Here is a 21,726-nt window from a genome sequence, read left to right on the forward strand (position 1 = left end):
TACCGGGGAGTGCCAATTTTTTTGCAAGTCAACAGGAAAAATTCGCAAAAAGGAACAGGATTCTGTTTTTGACATTGGATAATTTAAAGCTCATTGAGAGCCAATTTCCTACACTTTCAAAAAATTTTTTGCTCATGTACTTTCTGGGAAAACGCCGTTGCTGCTAGTTTACCGCAAGTTAGCAGAAAAGTCATTGTAAAATGGAGTAAAATCTGTTTTCCAAGATCGGATGATTTAGAGCTCATTAGCAGCTAATTTTTCACGTTTGCACTTTTCAAGCACTTTTCAAGTTACCATTTTTCCATCAGTTAATTCCCAACTTTCTGTCAGGGGTTTTTAATTTAGATTGTTCAATTTCCATTTTGACGTGGACTCTTCTTAGATTTCATCGTGGGGGCTGATTCGCGGAGTGTCTCATGACGGCAAGCACCATCTAACAAAATTCGAGGAAATGCTAAAATTTTCATGAGAATGCGGGAAAATTCCCCGAAATTCGAGGGGGTTTTGCAAGTTTCCGAATTTTCTAACGAATTCAGGAGAATTTCGTAAGTTTGTAGAAATATGGAAGAAATCGAAGAAACTCCTTGAAATTTTGAAAGAATTGAATAAACTTGGAAACATTTCGAGAGAATCCAAGTATTTCTGGTTGTTCTCCTAACTCGAAGTTCAGCCAATCAGAGCGCAGTATTTGAGGCTGTCAGACAGTTTTAGTTCGGAAATTTCTTACAAATTCCAAAATTTTCCAACTCTGACAGCACCAGACCAATTGCAAGATCAAATCAAATATACAAAGAAAAATAATACTCATGAAAATTCACCTGTTTTCTAGAAATTTCGATAGAATTCTTTGAGTTTCAAGAAATTTTGCATATATCAATCACTTCTACACATTTTGGAGTCATTTTAGAGACTTTTCAAAATTTCCAGAGGAATTTCCAACTTTTTAGGAACAAAGAGGAGAAACTTCAAAAAATTGCGGGAGAGTTGTTCAAGTTTCTAGAAATTTTGGAGGAATCGAGATTTACAGAGATTTTGAAAGAATGCTCCAAGTTTCCGGAACCTTCGAAGAAAATTCGTCAAGTTTTTTAAATAATTTGAAAGAACTCAGGGACTTCCCATGAATTCTAAGAGAATTTTNCATATATCAATCACTTCTACACATTTTGGAGTCATTTTAGAGACTTTTCAAAATTTCCAGAGGAATTTCCAACTTTTTAGGAACAAAGAGGAGAAACTTCAAAAAATTGCGGGAGAGTTGTTCAAGTTTCTAGAAATTTTGGAGGAATCGAGATTTACAGAGATTTTGAAAGAATGCTCCAAGTTTCCGGAACCTTCGAAGAAAATTCGTCAAGTTTTTTAAATAATTTGAAAGAACTCAGGGACTTCCCATGAATTCTAAGAGAATTTTCACAATCCGAGTCGATTGTCAAGAAGTTTACCAAATATCTTGAAATCCAATGGAGATCGACAAATTTTCATAATGATCTTTTTAAAATATATCCCTCAAATTAGTCGCGTCCCTCTTAGATTACAAGATACTCGCCGAAAACTGCAGAGTGGACCATTGAGTCAACTCAAAATTATTTTTCTTGTAATGAAGATAGCGAAATTTTCTTGGGAATCTTGTTTGGAGGGAAAACTGAATTTAGGGTGGATTGGGAAAGGGGTAGTGGAAATGCCGGTGAAAAACGAACGCACTGAGTCTATAAAAAATATACTGATTTATTCGGTGGAATCGAACCACCTTAGCGTCACTTGTTACACTCTGTTAATTGTCACTGAAATTAATTCAAACTGTTCTGAATTTAACACTGGAGATTTTCTGAACAATATACTGAATAATAGGAGACTGTACTGAGAATTCAAATAGGAGATGTACTGATAAATAACTGCTTCGAACGAGTGATGTACTGACGCCGTTCGAAGGTAAGGCTAGTAGCTACTAAGAGCTCCTAAGGTGCGATACTGCTCTGTACAATGATCTGAAACTAACTAACGCTGAGATTCGGTGATTGACTAGGACCGTTGACCCGAGGTTTCCTGAAGATTTTCGTAAGTGGCCGATCTGTGGTCAACCGTTGATGTACTGAATTTTAACTACGTTTCAAACAAATCTTTTTTGTAGCCCTTGAGATTCTCTATAAATAAGGTTCTGATAAAAATTCTCTTATCTCTCTTAGATTACAAAATAGTAGCCAAAAACTGTAAAATGGACTGTTGTCACTGAGTTCAACAGCGAATTATCATTTCTATAATCAAGATAGCGAAATTTTTATAATAACCTTTTTTATAGCCCTTGAAATTCTCTCCAAAAAAAGGTCCCCATCAAAATTCTCTTATCTGCTTCAGATTACAAAATAACGATAAAGACAGAATAGACTAATGTCACTGACTTAACCTAAAATAATCATTTTTGAACTCATCTTAGGTAAAAAAAAAGTTGTCTGGATTTCACTCTATATTCATATTTTCTAGCGTTCCATTTTGCCCCGCGTCCCATTTTGCCCCGCCGTCTCATTTTGCCCCACTCTCAAATTAATATAGTATATATTATATGTATATATAGGGGAGAGTGGGGCAAAATGGGACAGTGTATATATAGTATATACACAATAATACATATCATATATAGGGGAGAGTGGGGCAAAATGGGACAGTGGGGCAAAATGAGACGGCGGGGCAAAATGGAACGCTAGAAAAATGAATATAGAGCGAAATCCAGACAACTTTTTTTTTACCTAATATATTTGCAGCTTATTATGAGCTAATTTTATATGCCTTAAAAATTTTTTTTGCTAATACCGTTTTTGAAAAGAACCTGTCTCTGCTAGCTTTTTTGTAAGTCAGCAGAAAAATTATTTAAAAAATCAATAAAATTTGATTTTCGATATCGGATAATTTAAAGCTAATTAACAGCTAATTTTCTACGTTTTTACAAAATTTCCAGCTAACCCAGTGTTTGGAAAAACGGCGTCAATGCTAGTTTACTGCAAATTAGCAGAAAAAATGGTTAAAAAATTAACAAAATTTGGTTTTTGACATGGGATAATTTAGAGCTCATTAGCAGCTATTTTTTCACGTTTCAAAAAAGAATTTTTTTTTCAAAACATTTTTGTTTTTTTTTCACAAAACGACGCATTTATATACTTTTTACCAAAATGTAGAAATGAATGAAATCTCATTTATAAAAGTTGCAAAAAAATCAGTTTTGACATTGGATAATTGAAAAATCATTACCAGATAATTTGTTATAATTCCAAAAGTTTTCATTTTTATGCCGTTCAGAAAACAATAGCGTTGCGGCTTATTATGAGCTAATTTTATATGCATTTAAAAATTTTCTGCTAATGCCATTTTTAAAAAAGCGTATTTATGCTAGCATGATGCGTATGCTAGCTTTTTTGTAAGTTAGCAGAATAATCATTTAAAAAATCAATAGAATTGAATTTCCGATATCGGATCATTTAAAACTAATTAAGAGCTAATTTTCTACGTATCCAAAAAAATTTTCAGCTAACCCAGTTTTTGGAAAAACGGCGTTGATGCTACCTTACCGCAAGTTAGCAGAAAAAATGGTTAAAAATTAACAAAATTTGGTTTTCGACGTGGGATAATTTATAACTCATTAGCAACTATTTTTCACGTTTCGAAAAATTGTTGAAGATAATTTTTTTTTCACGTTTCAAAAAATAATTTTTTTTTTCAACAAATTTTTTTTTTTCACAAAACGACGCATTTACCTACTTTTGACCAAAATGTAGAAATGAACTAAATCTCATTTATAAAAGTAGCAAAAAAATCATTTTTGAGATTGGATAATTGAAAAATTATTAACACATCATTATTTATAATTCGAAATTTTTTGTTTTCGTAGTCAATTTTGAGAAAGGAGTCGAGTAGGGGGAACTCCCATAGGTGCATTATCAGCCTTATCAGACTCGGTTATTTCTCATTCCATCTGCGAGAAATACTGACACTGAATAAACTTTGTAGTAAATACATTGAAACTTTGTGAGCAGTTAACCATCAACTTTCCGAAAAACGAAATTAAATTGGTTTCAGGAAGGGAAAAGGATCATGAAATTTCAATTAAAAAATGAATATTGAGTAGTTATTTTAGGCGGAATTTTTGATTAAGTGAATATTCAAGAATAGATTTACTACCTGAATTTTTATGATTACTATGCATTCATATATAATAATTGAACTGAAATTCATGTTTCTTTGATTTTCCAATATAATTTTAAATTTACTCTTAATTAGCTTGAAATTATCCGACATCGAAAATCAAATTCTATTGATTTTTTAAATAATTTTTCTGCTAACTTACAGAAAAGCTAGCAGAAACACTTTTTTTTTAAAAAGGCATTAGCAGAACAGTTTTTGGATGAATATAAAATTAGCTCATAATAAGCCGCAACGCTATTGTTTTCCGAACGGTATAAAGATGAAAGCTTTTGGAATTATAACAAATTATCTGGTAATGATTTTTCAATTATCCAATGTCAAAACTGATTTTTTCGTTCATTTCTACATTTTGGTAAAAAGTATATAAATGCGTCGTTTTGTGAAAAAAAAAAAAAAATGTTTTGAAAAAAAAAATTATTTTTTGAAACGTGAAGAAATAGCTGCTAATGAGCTCTAAATTATCCCATGTCGAAAACCAAATTTTGTTAATTTTTTAACCATTTGTTCTGCTATCTTGCGGTAAGGTAGCTTCAACGCCGTTTTTCCAAAAACTGGGTTAGTTAAAATTTTTTTTGCATACGTAGAAAATTAGCTCTTGATTTTTTAAATGATTATTCTGCTAACTTACAAAAAAAACTAGCATGAATACGTTTTTTTTTAAATGGCATTGGCAGAAAATTTTTTAGGTGCATATAAAATTAGCTCATAATAAGCCGCAACGCTATTGTTTTCTGAACGGCATAAAAATGAAAACTTTTGGAATAATAACAAATTATCCGATAATGATTTTTCAATTATCCAATGTCAAAAAGGATTTTTTTATCACTTTCACAAATGTGGTCATTCCTACATTTTATGAAAAAGAAACATTGAATTTTTTTATTAAAAAAACACATTTTTTGAGAAAAAAAAGTTTTTTCAACAATTTTTCGAAACGTGAAAAATAGTTGCTAATGAGTTGTAAATTATCCCATGTCGAAAACCAAATTTTGTTAATTTTTAACCATTTTTTCTGCTAACTTGCGGTAAGGTAGCATCAACGCCGTTTTTCCAAAAACTGGGTTAGTTGAAAATTTTTTTGCATACGTAGAAAATTAGCTCTCAATTAGCTTTAAATGATCCGATATCGGAAATTCAATTCTGTTGATTTTTTAAATGATTATTCTGCTAACTTACAAAAAAGCTAGCATACGCATCATGCTAGCATGAATACGCTTTTTTTAAAATGACATTAGCAGAAAAATTTTTAAATGCAGATAAAATTAGCTCATAATAAGCCGCAACGCTATTGTTTTCCAAACGGCATAAAGATGAAAACTTTTGGAATTATAACAAATCATCTGGTAATGATTTTTCAATTATCCAATAACAAAACTGTTTTTTTTGCCACTTTTATGAATGAGATTTAGTTTGTTTCTACATTTCAGTCAAAAGTATATAAATGCGTCGTTTTGTCAAAAAAAAAACAAAAATTCAGAAAAAATTTTGTTTTGAAAAAAAAATTGTTTTTTTTTTTTTAATTTTTTGAAACGTAAAAAAATAGCTGCTAACGAGCTCTAAATTATCCCATATTGAAAACGAAAGTTTGTTCATTTTTTAACCATTTTTTCTGCTAACTTGCGGTAAGCTAGCATTGACGCCGTTTTTCCAAAAACTGGGTTAGCTGAAAATTTTTTGAAAACGTAGAAAATTAGCTGTTAATTAGCTTTAAATTATCCGATATCAAAAATCAAATTCTATTGATTTTTTAAATAATTTTTCTGCTAACTTACAAAAAAGCTAGCACAGACGTTTTTTTTCAAAAACGGTATTAGCAAAAAATTTTTTGAAGGCATATAAAACTAGCTCATAATAAGCTGCAAATTATCCAATATTGAAAATTCGATTCTGCTACTTTTGCCTGCTAGGTTAACATACGTAATTTTAAAAAGTCTCTGAAATTACTCGAAATGTTTAGAAGTGATTGATATATTCAAAATTTCTTGAAACTCAAAGAATTCTATCGAAATTTCTAGAAAACAGGTGAATTTTCATGAGTGTTATTTTTCTTTGTATATTTGATTTGATCTTGCAATTGGCCTGGTGCTGTCAGAGTTGGAAAATTTTGAAATTTTTAAGAAATTTCCGAACTAAAACTGTCTGACAGCCTCAAATACTGCGCTCTGATTGGCTGAACTTCGAGTTAGGAGAACAACCAGAAATACTTGGATTCTCTCGAAATGTTTCCAAGTTTATTCAATTCTTTCAAAATTTCAAGGAGTTTCTTCGATTTCTTCCATATTTCTACAAACTTACGAAATTCTCCTGAATTCGTTAGAAAATTCGGAAACTTGCAAAACCCCCTCGAATTTCGGGGAATTTTCCCGCATTCTCATGAAAATTTTAGCATTTCCTAGAATTTTGTTAGATGGTGCTTGCCGTCATGAGACACTCCGCGAATCAGCCCCCACGATGAAATCTAAGAAGAGTCCACGTCAAAATGGAAATTGAACAATCTAAATTAAAAACCCCTGACAAAAAGTTGGGAATTAACTGATGGAAAAATGGTAACTTGAAAAGTGTTTGAAAAGTGCAAACGTGAAAAATTAGCTGCTAATGAGCTCTAAATCATCCGATCTTGGAAAACAGATTTTACTCCATTTTACAATGACTTTTCTGCTAACTTGCGGTAAACTAGCAGCAACGGCGTTTTCCCAGAAAGTACATGAGCAAAAAATTTTTTGAAAGCGTAGGAAATTGGCTCTCAATGAGCTTTAAATTATCCAATGTCAAAAACAGAATCCTGTTCATTTTTGCGAATTTTTCCTGTTGACTTGCAAAAGAATTGGCACTCCCCGGTATTTTTTTCCTTTCANCGATTCTGCTACTTTTGCCTGCTAGGTTAACATACGTAATTTTAAAAAGTCTCTGAAATTACTCGAAATGTTTAGAAGTGATTGATATATTCAAAATTTCTTGAAACTCAAAGAATTCTATCGAAATTTCTAGAAAACAGGTGAATTTTCATGAGTGTTATTTTTCTTTGTATATTTGATTTGATCTTGCAATTGGCCTGGTGCTGTCAGAGTTGGAAAATTTTGAAATTTTTAAGAAATTTCCGAACTAAAACTGTCTGACAGCCTCAAATACTGCGCTCTGATTGGCTGAACTTCGAGTTAGGAGAACAACCAGAAATACTTGGTTTCTCTCGAAATGTTTCCAAGTTTATTCAATTCTTTCAAAATTTCAAGGAGTTTCTTCGATTTCTTCCATATTTCTACAAACTTACGAAATTCTCCTGAATTCGTTAGAAAATTCGGAAACTTGCAAAACCCCCTCGAATTTCGGGGAATTTTCCCGCATTCTCATGAAAATTTTAGCATTTCCTAGAATTTTGTTAGATGGTGCTTGCCGTCATGAGACACTCCGCGAATCAGCCCCCACGATGAAATCTAAGAAGAGTTCACGTAAAAATGGAAATTGAACAATCTAAATTAAAAACCCCTGACAGAAAGTTGGGAATTAACTGATGGAAAAATGATAACTTGAAAAGTGCTTGAAAAGTGCAAACGTGAAAAATTAGCTGCTAATGAGCTCTAAATCATCCGATATTGGAAAACAGATTTTACTCCATTTTACAATGACTTTTCTGCTAACTTGCGGTAAGCTAGCAGCAACGGCATTTTCCCAGAAAGTACATGAGCAAAAAATTTTTTGAAAGCGTAGGAAATTGGCTCTCAATGAGCTTTAAATTATCCAACGTCAAAAACAGAATCCTGTTCCTTTTTGCGAATTTTTCCTGTTGACTTGAAAAAAAATTGGCACTCCCCGGTATTTTTTTCCTTTCAAAAGGGTAACTAACAGGATTCATCCCTAGTCTGTAAGCATGTACTAACATCCTCTTCTTAGAAAAAAAAAAATCAATTTTTTTTAGGAAAAAAATTGAAAAATTTGTTTGAAAAAAAAAATTTTTTTTTTGGAAACGTGAAAAATTAGCTGCTAATGAGCTCTAAATCAGCCGATACTGAAAATCAGGTTGTTCTCCATTTTAAGATGATTTTTCTGCTAACTTGCAGTAAGCTAGCAGCAACGGCGTTCTTCCAAAAAGTATATCAGCAAAAAAAATTTTGAAAACGTAGAAAATTAGCTTTTAATCAGCTTTACATTATTCCATGTCAAAAAGAAAATATCGCTCATTTTTGAAAATTTTTTTTGCTTGCTTACAAAAAAGCTAGCATGGGCACGTTTTTTTCAAAAACGACGTTGGCAAAAATTTTTTTGAAAGTGTATAAAATTAGCTCATAATGAGCTGCAAATCATCCAATAACGAAAATTCGATTCTGCTACTTTTGCCGGCTAGGTATACATACGTAATTATGAATTCAGGCCCGGTTGCACCAGCTTCAGATAACAAAAACGTCAGTTGAGGAAAAATGTAAATTTTAATGTTCAATGGAGTTTTTTACCCGGGAGAGTAACTGAAATTTACCTCAGGAACAATAAATAATAATTTATCCTCGATTGAAATCAGTGTTAAGGGAAGACTACTGTGAGTTTTAAAAGTCGTGGGTTATTGGAGTGAGACTTTNACATAAAAATCATTTTTGTTGGTTAATATTGATGGGCACATAAATCTTCAGTCATTTATAAGTCCAAGTCAAGAGACATACTGCGTGAGCTGAGTCTAGTCCGTGGGCCTAAGTCATGTGACTCGGTCTGTCTTTGATAAAAAATACAACGCAACTATTTTTGCCATAAAAATCATTTTTGTTGGTTAATATTGATGAGCACATAAATCTCCAGTCATTTATAAGTCCAAGTCAAGAGACATACTGCGTGAGCTGAGTCTAGTCTGTGAGCCTAAGTCCTGTGACTAGGTCTGTCTTTGATAAAAATACAACGCAACTATTTTTGCCATAAAAATCATTTTTGTTAACTAATATTGATGGGCACATTAATCTCGAGGCATTTATAAATCCGATTCAGTAGACATAGGAGAAGAAGATTCATTGATAACAAATAATTCAACACGCTGCTATTGGCAATAAAAATCATTTGTGCTTACGAATATTGATGAGTACATAATTTTCCATGCATTTTTCGACTACTCCGCCCAACCAAAATTCCTGTTATGGTGTTTAATTGGTTTCGACGCTTTTCCCCCCTCATTTTCCAGTACCCCAGCATAGCAAAAATTTTTGGATACCAGAAAAAAAGCACATAAATAGCACATAATTTAAGTGTTTTCAAAATGGCCGCCAAATCACTCGATGTCGCTAAATTTACGGAGGTTCAAAAAAAATAAAAACGTGAAAATTTTTGCATTTTTTTATGGAAATCCTTGCGTTAATCATCCCTACAGGTCTGTTAATTGATTATTATATCTACGCCAGTATTGCGGCAGATCATACTTTTGAAGGAGAGCAATTGCTGGGCAAAATCGCTAGCGAAGCGGTAAAACGATTTGAATTGACTGGGTTGTTAGCTGAGTTTCCAGACAATATCTTTGAATCTAAGAGAGATAGCGAAATTTTTGTAATAATCTTTTTTGTAACTCTTGATCGGCTCTACAAAAGAGATTATACAAAAAAATGGTATCTGCATTACATTCCGAGATATCAATTGAAAACTAATCAATTCCAAAATCGGCTTGAGCCCTTTTGCTGCTATGCTACTGAAGTGAAACACAAGTCCAATTTCAATTTGTACCCAATTTGAGTTCAAAAAACTCCACAGAAATTTTGGTAACGACCTATTTGTGACTCGATTCGCTCTACAAAAAATGTTATGAGAAAGCAATGGATATCTTCTTTACATTCCGAAATATTCATTTCCGTCCCGGCGGGCGCAAAGTTACATTTCCCTCCCGCTTCGCGGGAGGGAACTCTGACTTTGCGCCTACGCCGAGACGGAAAATCGCGTTCTAACCACGGGAAGTAAAATAAAGGACCCTCAGCCGCGTGCTTACCAATCTCGCCTTCGGCTCGGCTGGTAAGTGCACTGGCGGCTGAGGATCCTTTATTTTCCCTCCCTAGGTTAGAAATATACTATGAAAACTGACCAATAATAAAATCGGCTTAAATCGTTTTACCGCTCCCCTATTGGAATGGAACGCAGATTATTATGAAATCCCGAAGCTAAGTAGATTCCTATGTAAATTTTCTTTTGCAACGAATTCAGGTTCAGGAAACCTCGAAGGAATCGAATGAATCAAACAATATGGCTCAATTAGAGGGCAAACATTGTAAACCAAATCCTTGATTCTCAGAAATTAATAATTTCAAATTATAGATTGATTTTTTCCATTAAAATTCCCAACTTGGTTTCATACTTCTTTGTAAAAATCAGGCAAGCTCAGCAAATGATGAGAAGGAACCAGCGAAATGATCAGGAGAGTTAAATTATCAGAAGTTTCAAATGGAAGGGATGACTAAAATGATTGAAAGTATCGTATAGGCCAAAGTGAGCGCGGTGAGCCATTGGACTAAATATATAATCAGAATAGTCCAACCAGAAATGACTCCTATTGAAGTCCTTCCTTAACATTTCGACTTCCCAATTTTAATCAACTGACAAGTGGACGTTAATTCTATGGCAGTGTCTATTTACACGGTCCACGGTAAATGTTGCCGTGGATATAGGGTATATTTTACCGTGGATATAAGGCAAGCAGTGGGGTACGTTAGGCCCATTGTTTTACCGTGGATAAAAGGTAATTTTTACCGTGGATATAGGGAAGATTTTCACCGTGGATACAAAGTAATTTTTTTTTACCGTGCATATAAGGTGAGTGAATGGCGTGCAGTGTTTCCACATTTTACCGTGGATGCAAGGGAGATTTTACCGTGGATCTATGGTGATGTCTAACGTGTATATAAGGGAGATCAGTGGTAAGCATCGCGTAGGGAAATTATCGCGCGGATCTAGTTGTATTATGGGTTAGAGCCTTTAAAAATTCAAAGATCAGGGGGGTGACGACCAGGGTCAAACGAGAGACGAATAAAGTTTGCAGGCCAATCAAATAAGGACTTTTTTTTGGCCGAAATCGAGGATGATAGAAGAAGGATAAAAACCATGAGATATCATGCGGAAGAATCATATGAAACACATACTAAGTTTTTGGGATTGTAGCAAACCGGGAAATTGTTTAAAAAGATTCAAAACTGCAAAATTAAGCGTCCACGCGACCTTTTTTGCTTTACGCCGACGAAACCCGGATAGATAGGATAAAAATGCATAAGGCTTAATTTGTAGAGCATAACATTTCCTACAAAAAAGTCACTGGCGGCATTTTCGCAACTTAAACCGTCAAGTCGCCAAGCGCGCTCAAAGTTGAACTACGAAAAAGCTGATTCGCCGCCAACGCCGAAAAGTCCATTTTAGTTGCAAAATGCAAATAATTCTTCACAGAATGTCTTCAGGAGAGGAAATTTTTTTAAAAACATTTTTCAATTTTTCAGCAGTCCCCATTTTTTCCTTTTTTTTATTTTTCAACCAAAATTTGCCATAACATAACTTTTGATCCAGTTATCAATAAGAATTGGAATAAGAACTTTTGTTCTTACGAGGAAAAATCACCTTTTGGTGATTTTTTCTCGTTCTCTCTCCATTTTCACTCTGTTGACCTTTTCACTCAACTTTCATATTTAACTTATTATTTGTTGATAAACTAAAAAAATTGCTGTTTTTTCAATATATAATCTGACTGGAAAATTAAAATATACCCTATATCCACGGCAACATTTACCGTGGACCGTGTAAATAGACACTTAAAGATGACAAATGTCTCTAAAGATGATGTCTGTTTTCAACTGAAAAGCGCAATTGTGACAACATCGTCCAGTGGGGTCTAGGAGTCTCCCCTGGTTCAAAACCATCTTTGGAGATATCAGCACACCATTTTTCGAGCCGCTCTTTCATTTGAGCCCAAGAAACCATTCATATCTTGTCTGACATCTCTGCTACAAACTCTGGTTTTCAATTAAAACCAGAGTTGAAGACCAGAGTTGTTTTCAATTAAAACCAAAGTGATGTCAGACAAGATATGAAAGTTTTATTGAGCTCAAATGAATAAGCGGCTCGAAAAATGGTGTGCTCATGCCTCTAAAGATGGTTTTGAACCAGGGGACACTCCTAGACCCCACTGGACGATGTTGTCACAATTGCGCTTTCCAGTTGAAAACAGACATCATCTTTAGAGACATTTGTCATCTTTAAAGACTTCTCCACGCCATTTTTCGAGCCGCTCTTTCATTTGAGNGAGCTCAAATGAATAAGCGGCTCGAAAAATGGTGTGCTCATGCCTCTAAAGATGGTTTTGAACCAGGGGACACTCCTAGACCCCACTGGACGATGTTGTCACAATTGCGCTTTCCAGTTGAAAACAGACATCATCTTTAGAGACATTTGTCATCTTTAAAACTATCTTCCACGGTAAAAAGTGGAAACACTGCACCCCATTCACTCCCCTTATCTGCACGGTAGAAAAAAGTTACTTTATATCCACGGTGAAAATCTTCCCTATTTCCACGGTAAAAATGGGCCCGATGCACACCACTGCTTTACCTTATATCCACAGTAAGAATTACCTTTTATCCACAGTAAAAAAATGGGCCTAACGTACCCCGCTGCTTACCTTATATCCACGGTAGAAATTACCGTATATCCACGGTAAAATATAGCCTATATCCACGGTAAAATTTACCGTGGACCGTGTGAATAGACACTGCCTAATTCTACTTAGTTCTCTAATTTCCGATAATTGAATATTATTTTTTACCCACTGTTCACCAGGAGATAGTAAGGTTTTGATTACGAATTTGATAATATCAAATGTGTATTTGATCTGCTCAATTCCCGTGACGATTTGCATAATACTTTCTATCCACAACCTGCATGGCCTCTTCTCTTCTCGATTCAATTTCTCAGAAGTGAAAGATTTGTGGTACTTTTGTACTTTTGGGACCCGCCACGGATTTTCAATTTTATATATGGATTACCAGATATGTTTCATGGTAGAGATTACACATGATGTTTGATGCTTATTCAACTGATTTCCTTGGAGCTTTCCGAATTCAATTTTGATAAAAATCGGAATTCAAATTGGACTTTTATTCTGACTCGGAATACCATCATACCTTGTGTTCCATTTCAGTAGCATAGCAGCAAAACGGTTCAAGCCAGTTTTGGTATTCGTTAGTTTTCAATGAATAGCTCGGAATGTAAGACAGATACAAATTTTTTTCTCGTAATCTTTCTTGTAAAGCGAATCAAAAGTTACAAAAAAGGTCTGTTTGAGATTGAAGCTAAATTGAGATGCCGGTTGGGGAAAAGTGGAATTGTGGAAGGAGGTGGAAAATTAACACGCGGAATTAGAAAACCACACTGTTGATGTACTTTATTGTGGAATAACCCACGCGTCTTGATAGATTAATAATGTTACACTGTTGAGTTGCTCGACAAAGTCAATTAAATGATGATTTGAAAATGCACTGCACTTGAGATTCTCTCGATATTGAACTTGATGATTGACTCAAAATAATTGATAGTTAACTCGGAATTAATTGATAATAGAATTCAATTAAATAGAGACGCTGTACGGAGCGCTAGACTCAAATGTATCGCGTTAATGTACTCCGGTGATGTACTCGATTGAGCGGTTATGGCGATACAGTACTGTGATTAGAGTGACTCTCTCGGTGGCTAGAGCGATACTACTGACTTTTTCGGGGATTTTCTTCGTAGCTGACTGACCCCGAAGGGTCCCGAAGTTTCTCGAGATTTTCGTTGAGCCCGGTGACTGTTTGACTAGTTTGAATAGCTGAATTTCAAATAAGGTCGTTACAAAAATTTTGCTATCTCTCTTAGATTCGGAGATATTGCCGGGAAATTCAGCTAAGAACTCAGTCAACCCAAATCGTTTTATTGCAATGCTAGCGATTTTGCCCAGCAGTTGCTCTCCTTCAAAAGTATAATGTGCCACAATACTAGATTGAATATAGTGATCAATTAACAGACCTGTAGGGATGATTGACGGAAGGATTTCCATGAAAAAACGCAAAAATTTGATGTTTTTATTTTTTTTAAATGCGTTGTAGGTGGAATTTTCAAACTTGTTTTTTCTCAAAATGTGGGGAATTGAGGCTACAATCTCGTCACTTTTTGTCAAAGTGGTAGAAAAATCTTTACCTATGAGAATGATTAAAAAAAAAAGAAGTGTCGATCAAAAATATTGTTTAATAATTAAAAATCAATTAAAAATGTTTCCCTTCAATTTTGATACTTTTTTGATTTTTCCGAATTTTTTCAGATTTTTAAGTAGCTTTAAAGTACTCGAAAAAAAAAATCGAAAAAAACAGTTTTCTAAACATAAAAAAGCAGGGGATCGATATAATGATCTGACATTTTACACAGAATTATTTTTTTGGGTGGTAAATACCGTGAGGACGGCAGTTCTCGGACGGTTTTCAGATCTCGGACGCAGAGCGCTCTTACGATTGAATTTCAAATTAATTGCATATCCATAGTGCTCGACGGCCATTTTCTGTTATTCCCTCCAAAAGTAGAATAAATTCTCCCCAAATTGCAATATTTATTAATATTTCACTAAGTGTACAGAATTATTACACTTATATTTATTCGACGGTTCACACAGTAGGGGGGTCTGTGGAGTGCTATGTAGTGTGTGGACGGTGAAATCCCTCTGTGCTTCTTAAGGATCTAACAACAAAATGTAAGTGAAAAATTGTTTATCATCGGTTTTTATCAGTTGAAGGTTAATTTTCGAATAAAAATAGATGTCGACATTTAAAAAAAATAAATAAATTATTGGAGAAATTGAGGATCCGAGATCTGAATCCACCAAAGGCGAGGTGGGTTCAGTTCACGGACGTGTTTATCCATGTGCTTAAGGATATCCAAGTACTTCGTTCAAATTGGCAACTTTTTTTCAAGCAAGATTTCAGTTTTGTTGAAAATCTTGCCGTCCCCATACTTTTTCGGATTTTTCATTATTGAATACATTTTTTCAGTAATTTCTTCAATGAATATTGTGAAAATATTTAATTCAATTTCACACTTGACTTTCGTTGGTCTAACCTCTAATGATCATACGGCAACACTGCACATGTGTTGTATATAACCTCGTAAATTCGGTCCGAGTAGTCACTTGAGCGGACTGTTGTCAGACGTTAGGAACGCACGGATTCAAACCACCCAATATGGCCGTCGTCCCAATCAAGAAGCTTTTAATTTGATTGTTTGCAATTATCTGTCCGGAAACCTATGTTTTTTAATGTCCCAAAAAAACTAGAGAGTGTAACGAACAAAGTCATATACGGTTATGTGTACGAGAAAACGCTTTAAGACTATGAACTATTGGATTGAAGGTGGGAGTATACAGCTCTTATGGACACAATGTGTTAAATTTCATTCTTTCAAAAATAGTTTTCTCGAAAATATGTTCGGAAACTAAAGTTTATACTGCACCTGAAAAATACTCTTGGTCTAGTCTATAAACTCTGAAGGGGATTTCCCCCAGAAAAAATTGCCTGAACTACTTGGATATCCTTAACCTCAATCGCACGCATGAAGAAATTTGACAGAAAAACTTAACACTTTCTCTGAGAAATTCTATTGCATTTCTAGTGGAATTCTATGAGAATTCTCTTGGAACTCCAGATCCATTATAATGCTATTGGAAAATCCTATTCGTTTTTTGGACCATTTATATAGAATTTTATCTAATACCGTTCATCTTACCGTTTCATTTGTCCAAGAGATATTCGGTTTGAAAAAAGTAAATAGATTTTGAGATGTTTAATGAAATTCATAGGTGTAAATATTAGAATTTATTTCTGCTAAATTTTTATTAATTTTTGTTGCTAAAATTGCTGAAAAAAAAATCTCAGAGAAAGCGCTAAATTTTTTCATTAAATTTATTCATACAGACGTTCATCCCTGTCAGTGCTCTTATTTTCATGGAGACATTCTTCTCACGTTTTTGAAAAAAAATAATGATTCCCAAGAATAATAACAAAAAAAATCATCCATTCTTCGACTCTTTCAGGCCTGCGACGCTTTCGCGACCAAGAAAATCAAAAGCACCAGAGTATACTCCTGAGCAGTTAGAAAGTGCTCTGACGATGATCAGAACAGGAAGATCTTTGGTATCAGTCAGCAAAGAATATAATATCCCTAAGTCAACTTTATATGACAAGGCAAATGGCAAGACAAAAGCTGGCATCAACAGACCTGGCCCTGAGTGTATTGTGAGAGAATTTTATGAGAAGAAACTGGTAGAATGGATTTGTTACATGGCTGATAGGGGGTTTCCCGTCACTAAGGATCAATTGCAGAATTCCGTTCACAAACTGATGAAATCTCTTGGCTCAATTACTCTTAATTCATAATAATAATGGTTATTCATGGTTATCGTTTAGTGTGTAATAAGTTTATGGCTATTGGAATGAGAATAGATCTGTCGAAAATATTTTTTACAATTGATTTCCTATATTTTTCCTTCTCCCAAACCCCTCTCATTCACTTCGTCCGAGAACTGAATTCATGTCGTCCGAGAACTGAAGTGGGTCAATTTTTGACGTTCGAGAACTGAATCCGCGGAGCTGTGTTTTGTTTTAATAAATATTTATCGAATTCCGAAGTTTTTTAATAAAAATCAAACGTGTTCTTGTCCCAAAAACATCAAAAATGACTATGGAAACCGCAAACTTCATATTTGACGAAAAAAACAACGAAGAATCGGTTATTGATGGCCGAGTTACCCTTAACCATCCGAGAACTGCCGCCCTCACGGTATGTGAAAAAATTGCCGCCTTGAAATTCGCTGGGGGCAGATTCACCATGTTTATCCGGCTAGACCCTTTAACCATTCCCTTCTGACCCACATGTCCCTCGTGAAGTTTGGCCATTCCCTTGTGACCTACGTGACCCTCGGAAAATTGAACCATCCTCTAAAGACTCTCGTGATGTTTGACCTTCGTGAAATTTGACCTGCCCCTTGTTACTCTCGTGACCCCCGTGAAATTTGACCATCCTCCTGCGACCTTTGATGAAGTTTGACAATGTCTTTGTGACTTTTTGAAGAAAAATTATTTTTCCTATTTTCTAAGCTTTATACTCACGAGACCGAGACGAGACGATATTCTCTTAACCAAGACCGAGACGATACTAAAAATTTGGTATCACCACTACATATTACGGTACAACTCATCATTCCATTTGATTACTGGACAATTCATCACATTTCATTTCATCATATTTTTTTCATCACATTCTATTTCATCATTTCGTAGTTTTATTACTGGTTTAGTTTATTACTAGCCTTTTCAACATGCTATTGAGTTTCAAATGCGATTGTTTGTGAATTTATCAATGAGCAATAAAGCCAGTTTTATTGTGTAAATACGAAACGAGATGTTTGTTTTATTGGAGCCTATCGAAAACAGAGAAAATATACAGACAAATTTTAAATTGAATTTGTGTGGATTAATTTTAAAGCTCGGATGAAAATATCAACAAGTTCACATGCACTTTCACTTATAAATACTGAATATAAACAGCGGCATTATCTCATCATTAATCATTGTTTCTAAATTCACAATTCACGAGCACATATAGACATCGCTTTTGAAAATAAAAATACGTTGTGGCTTTTTTGAAGTTTTTGCCATATTAAATTCGGTTGTAATGAATTGTTTTGTGATAAATAATGTTGTAATGAATTGTTCTTGTGATGAATTGTTCCTGTGATGAATTGGCGTGTGATGAGTTTTTGTGATGGAACGTGCAATAACATCACATACCAGTAATATGTAGTGGTGGAACCAAAAATTTGGATATTTTTTGAGACCGAGACGAGACTGTCGAAAGTATCGTCTCGTGTGCAGCACTAAAAAGAAGAAACTCACGGGAGAGTTTTCAAGAATAACATGTATAAATGTCGATTTTTTAAGAATATAATCATTTTTGTAGAAGATATCTGATGTTGATCGTATTTATTTTCGTAATTCCATCATTTTCGATAGAAATATCAAAGAAAAATCGAAAAAAGAAATTTCACCTTGAGTTTTTACTGTAATCCCACGTTTCATTTGCTTTTTCTCCCAATCTACGTATCTTCCTCGTAGATATCCTCTGTTGATGTTTTCCCTCGTGGAAAACATTGCATATATCATTAATGAAATATTGATTACAAAAAACATGAAATATCACGAGGAGATTTATAATTTCTTCAAACGTGATGCTTTTTCTTTTTTCGATCGGATCATTTGGATGAATAATGGACCTTGCCTACGATTTAGTGTTCTACAGCGGATTTACCGTTAACCGATAGGACCAGAAAAAAAAGACAAAAATCACGTTGAAATTTCGTAGAATGAAAATCGTGACCATATTTTTTTTCCAATAAAATAATTCCGGAGTGAGATATGCCGTGTCAATGGTTTTCCATAGTTAAATTTTGAAGAAATCGACCCCTAATTTATTTATTTACATATTCAGCCGCCATCACGATTAGATTTCAACACACCCGACAAATTGAAATTTGAAATTTTCTCATTGCTCAATTTCTTTATCAGATGCTCTGTTGAAAATTTTTGTCTGCAAACTTCAGGGTCATCTACATGGACGTGCAGTATTGCAGTATTGCAGCATTTATGGTGTTTGCAAATCGAGGAAGTTTCCAGCATGTTGTTATATAATTAACGGTATTGACTATTNTTGTGATGAATTGGCGTGTGATGAGTTTTTGTGATGGAACGTGCAATAACATCACATACCAGTAATATGTAGTGGTGGAACCAAAAATTTGGATATTTTTTGAGACCGAGACGAGACTGTCGAAAGTATCGTCTCGTGTGCAGCACTAAAAAGAAGAAACTCACGGGAGAGTTTTCAAGAATAACATGTATAAATGTCGATTTTTTAAGAATATAATCATTTTTGTAGAAGATATCTGATGTTGATCGTATTTATTTTCGTAATTCCATCATTTTCGATAGAAATATCAAAGAAAAATCGAAAAAAGAAATTTCACCTTGAGTTTTTACTGTAATCCCACGTTTCATTTGCTTTTTCTCCCAATCTACGTATCTTCCTCGTAGATATCCTCTGTTGATGTTTTCCCTCGTGGAAAACATTGCATATATCATTAATGAAATATTGATTACAAAAAACATGAAATATCACGAGGAGATTTATAATTTCTTCAAACGTGATGCTTTTTCTTTTTTCGATCGGATCATTTGGATGAATAATGGACCTTGCCTACGATTTAGTGTTCTACAGCGGATTTACCGTTAACCGATAGGACCAGAAAAAAAAGACAAAAATCACGTTGAAATTTCGTAGAATGAAAATCGTGACCATATTTTTTTTCCAATAAAATAATTCCGGAGTGAGATATGCCGTGTCAATGGTTTTCCATAGTTAAATTTTGAAGAAATCGACCCCTAATTTATTTATTTACATATTCAGCCGCCATCACGATTAGATTTCAACACACCCGACAAATTGAAATTTGAAATTTTCTCATTGCTCAATTTCTTTATCAGATGCTCTGTTGAAAATTTTTGTCTGCAAACTTCAGGGTCATCTACATGGACGTGCAGTATTGCAGTATTGCAGCATTTATGGTGTTTGCAAATCGAGGAAGTTTCCAGCATGTTGTTATATAATTAACGGTATTGACTATTTCCAGTTCCGTACACATCAACAGATCATTGTATTTCATTCAGAGAGAAAATTTAATTGAATTGTCCAATTTTTCTTGAAACTCAAATTGCACGCATGCTTTTGAGATTTGCGTTTATACATATCATTCCTTTACTTCTTTGATAATTCTGATTGGATAATTCTCATTCGAATTGATGTTCATTACTGTAAATTTGTTTCCTGACAATATTTTGAATAATGATAGAAAAAAAGAAACTTTATGTCTTTCTGTTGATCCCTCGATTCTGTCTGTGCTCTTTTAGGAAGAGGAAGAATGGCGAGAGTTTGAGGAGGAAAAGAAAGATTACTCAGGTCTTAAAATTGGAAATCTAACGGTCAGTGACAATCATGATCATGACAGTAATGATGAACGAGGTACAGGTGAAAACAGTTCAGATGGAGAGTGCGGAGAAACAAGTTCAAAAATGGCTGGACCTTGGAACAAGGCCGATACGCCACCTCAACCCGTGGACTCAGTTGAAGTTACACCTGCTCCAGCAGCACCGGCAGCCAATGCGGCTGGTCTAGGAAAATACAAATCTCCACATTTGAGACATCAAACAACATCATCACCTAGCACACGCTCGAGTAGAATGAAAAATATTGCTCCTGACATTCGTAGTGAAGAGTATTTTCCAACTCTAAGCGCTAAGCCACCAGCTGCTCCTGAAACTGGTGCCTGGGGAAGACGGTAAATCATTTTTGCCACTAAGTCCTCCACACGAAATCAATTAATTTTTTTAATTTTGCATCGAAAACGCAATGAAACTGACAGAAAAATTGTGAAATGAAATGTCTGAAATGGATCGGAAGGTAAATAAAAATGATAGGAAGAAGTGATATCTATGTTCAATCTTTTTTTTTTTACATAAAATAGAAAGTTGAAAAATGGTTCGATGAATCGCTGATTGCATTTTTTTTAATAAAATGAAAATTATGGAATAGCCACATCCACGCCTACATAAAGGGTAAGTGGTATGTGTTTGCAAATAAATGCTGACATATTTGACAATATAATGGCGATGAAATTTTCAATATTATTCAATGTTTCTAATACATTTTCTGACGCATTCCAATCCGATCAACATTTTTTTTTCTCTCAAGAAATAAAAATGATAAATATGGACAACTAGCTGGTGTGTCCGGCATTGCCCGGGCAACTGTTTTTTCTGCATCTTATTTTTGAATTAACAATTATTTGTTAATTCATTCTTTGGTGGTTTACATAGGTTAGAAATTGAAATAAAAATCAGTAGCTTCACAATTTTCATAAAATTTATTATATGACTCATTCTCAAGTATTCCTATAATAGAATTAAATTAGTGAATTTGGGTTTTACTTTTTGAATTCGCCCCAAATTTCTATAAATTCCTTCAATTCTGTCGAATTTTCTAAAAACTCCGTGCATTCTTTTGAATTATCTAGGAACTCCTTACAATCCCTCGATTTCTCTACAAACACCCTGCCAGGGTATTTGTATTTTCCAAAAATTTCTTGAAATTCCTTGAATTCTTGCGAAATATTTATAAACTACGTGAATTCTTTTGCGTTTTCTAGAAACTTCTTGTATTCCCTCGAATTTTTTAGGAACTTCTTGACATTTTAAGAATTTTCTAGGAATTCCTTGCATTCTCCAGAACTTTCCAGAAATGTTCACTTTCCTCGCTGAAGAATGCAAACACCTTGAATTTTCAAGAATTTCTTCAAAGATGCAAGAATTTGATCGAATTTTCAGAAAAAACGTCGAATTTTCTCCAACACTGTCGAATTTTTCCCAATTCTTCATAGAACTTCCTCACCGCTTAGTGTTGAATTATACTAATTCA

The 21,726-nt window shown here is 34.2% G+C and overlaps 1 protein-coding gene across 1 annotated transcript in view; it reads left to right on the forward strand.

Annotated features, from left to right (window-relative positions):
- Positions 1-2,029: 2,029 nt before the first annotated feature.
- LOC107046080 (protein CDV3) overlaps positions 2,030-21,726 on the forward strand; it is a gene marked incomplete at its 5' end in the record, with an annotated part of 31,834 nt that continues 12,137 nt past the window's right edge. The window contains 2 exons of the mRNA XM_015268577.1: positions 2,030-2,052; positions 20,163-20,590. Of these exons, the coding sequence (XP_015124063.1) occupies positions 2,030-2,052; positions 20,163-20,590 (451 nt within the window). The remainder of the gene's footprint in view (positions 2,053-20,162; positions 20,591-21,726) is intronic.

This window comes from Diachasma alloeum, unplaced genomic scaffold, assembly GCF_001412515.2.
Source record: "Diachasma alloeum isolate Michigan unplaced genomic scaffold, Dall2.0 Dall_scaffold_01194, whole genome shotgun sequence".
NCBI lineage: Eukaryota > Metazoa > Arthropoda > Insecta > Hymenoptera > Braconidae > Diachasma > Diachasma alloeum.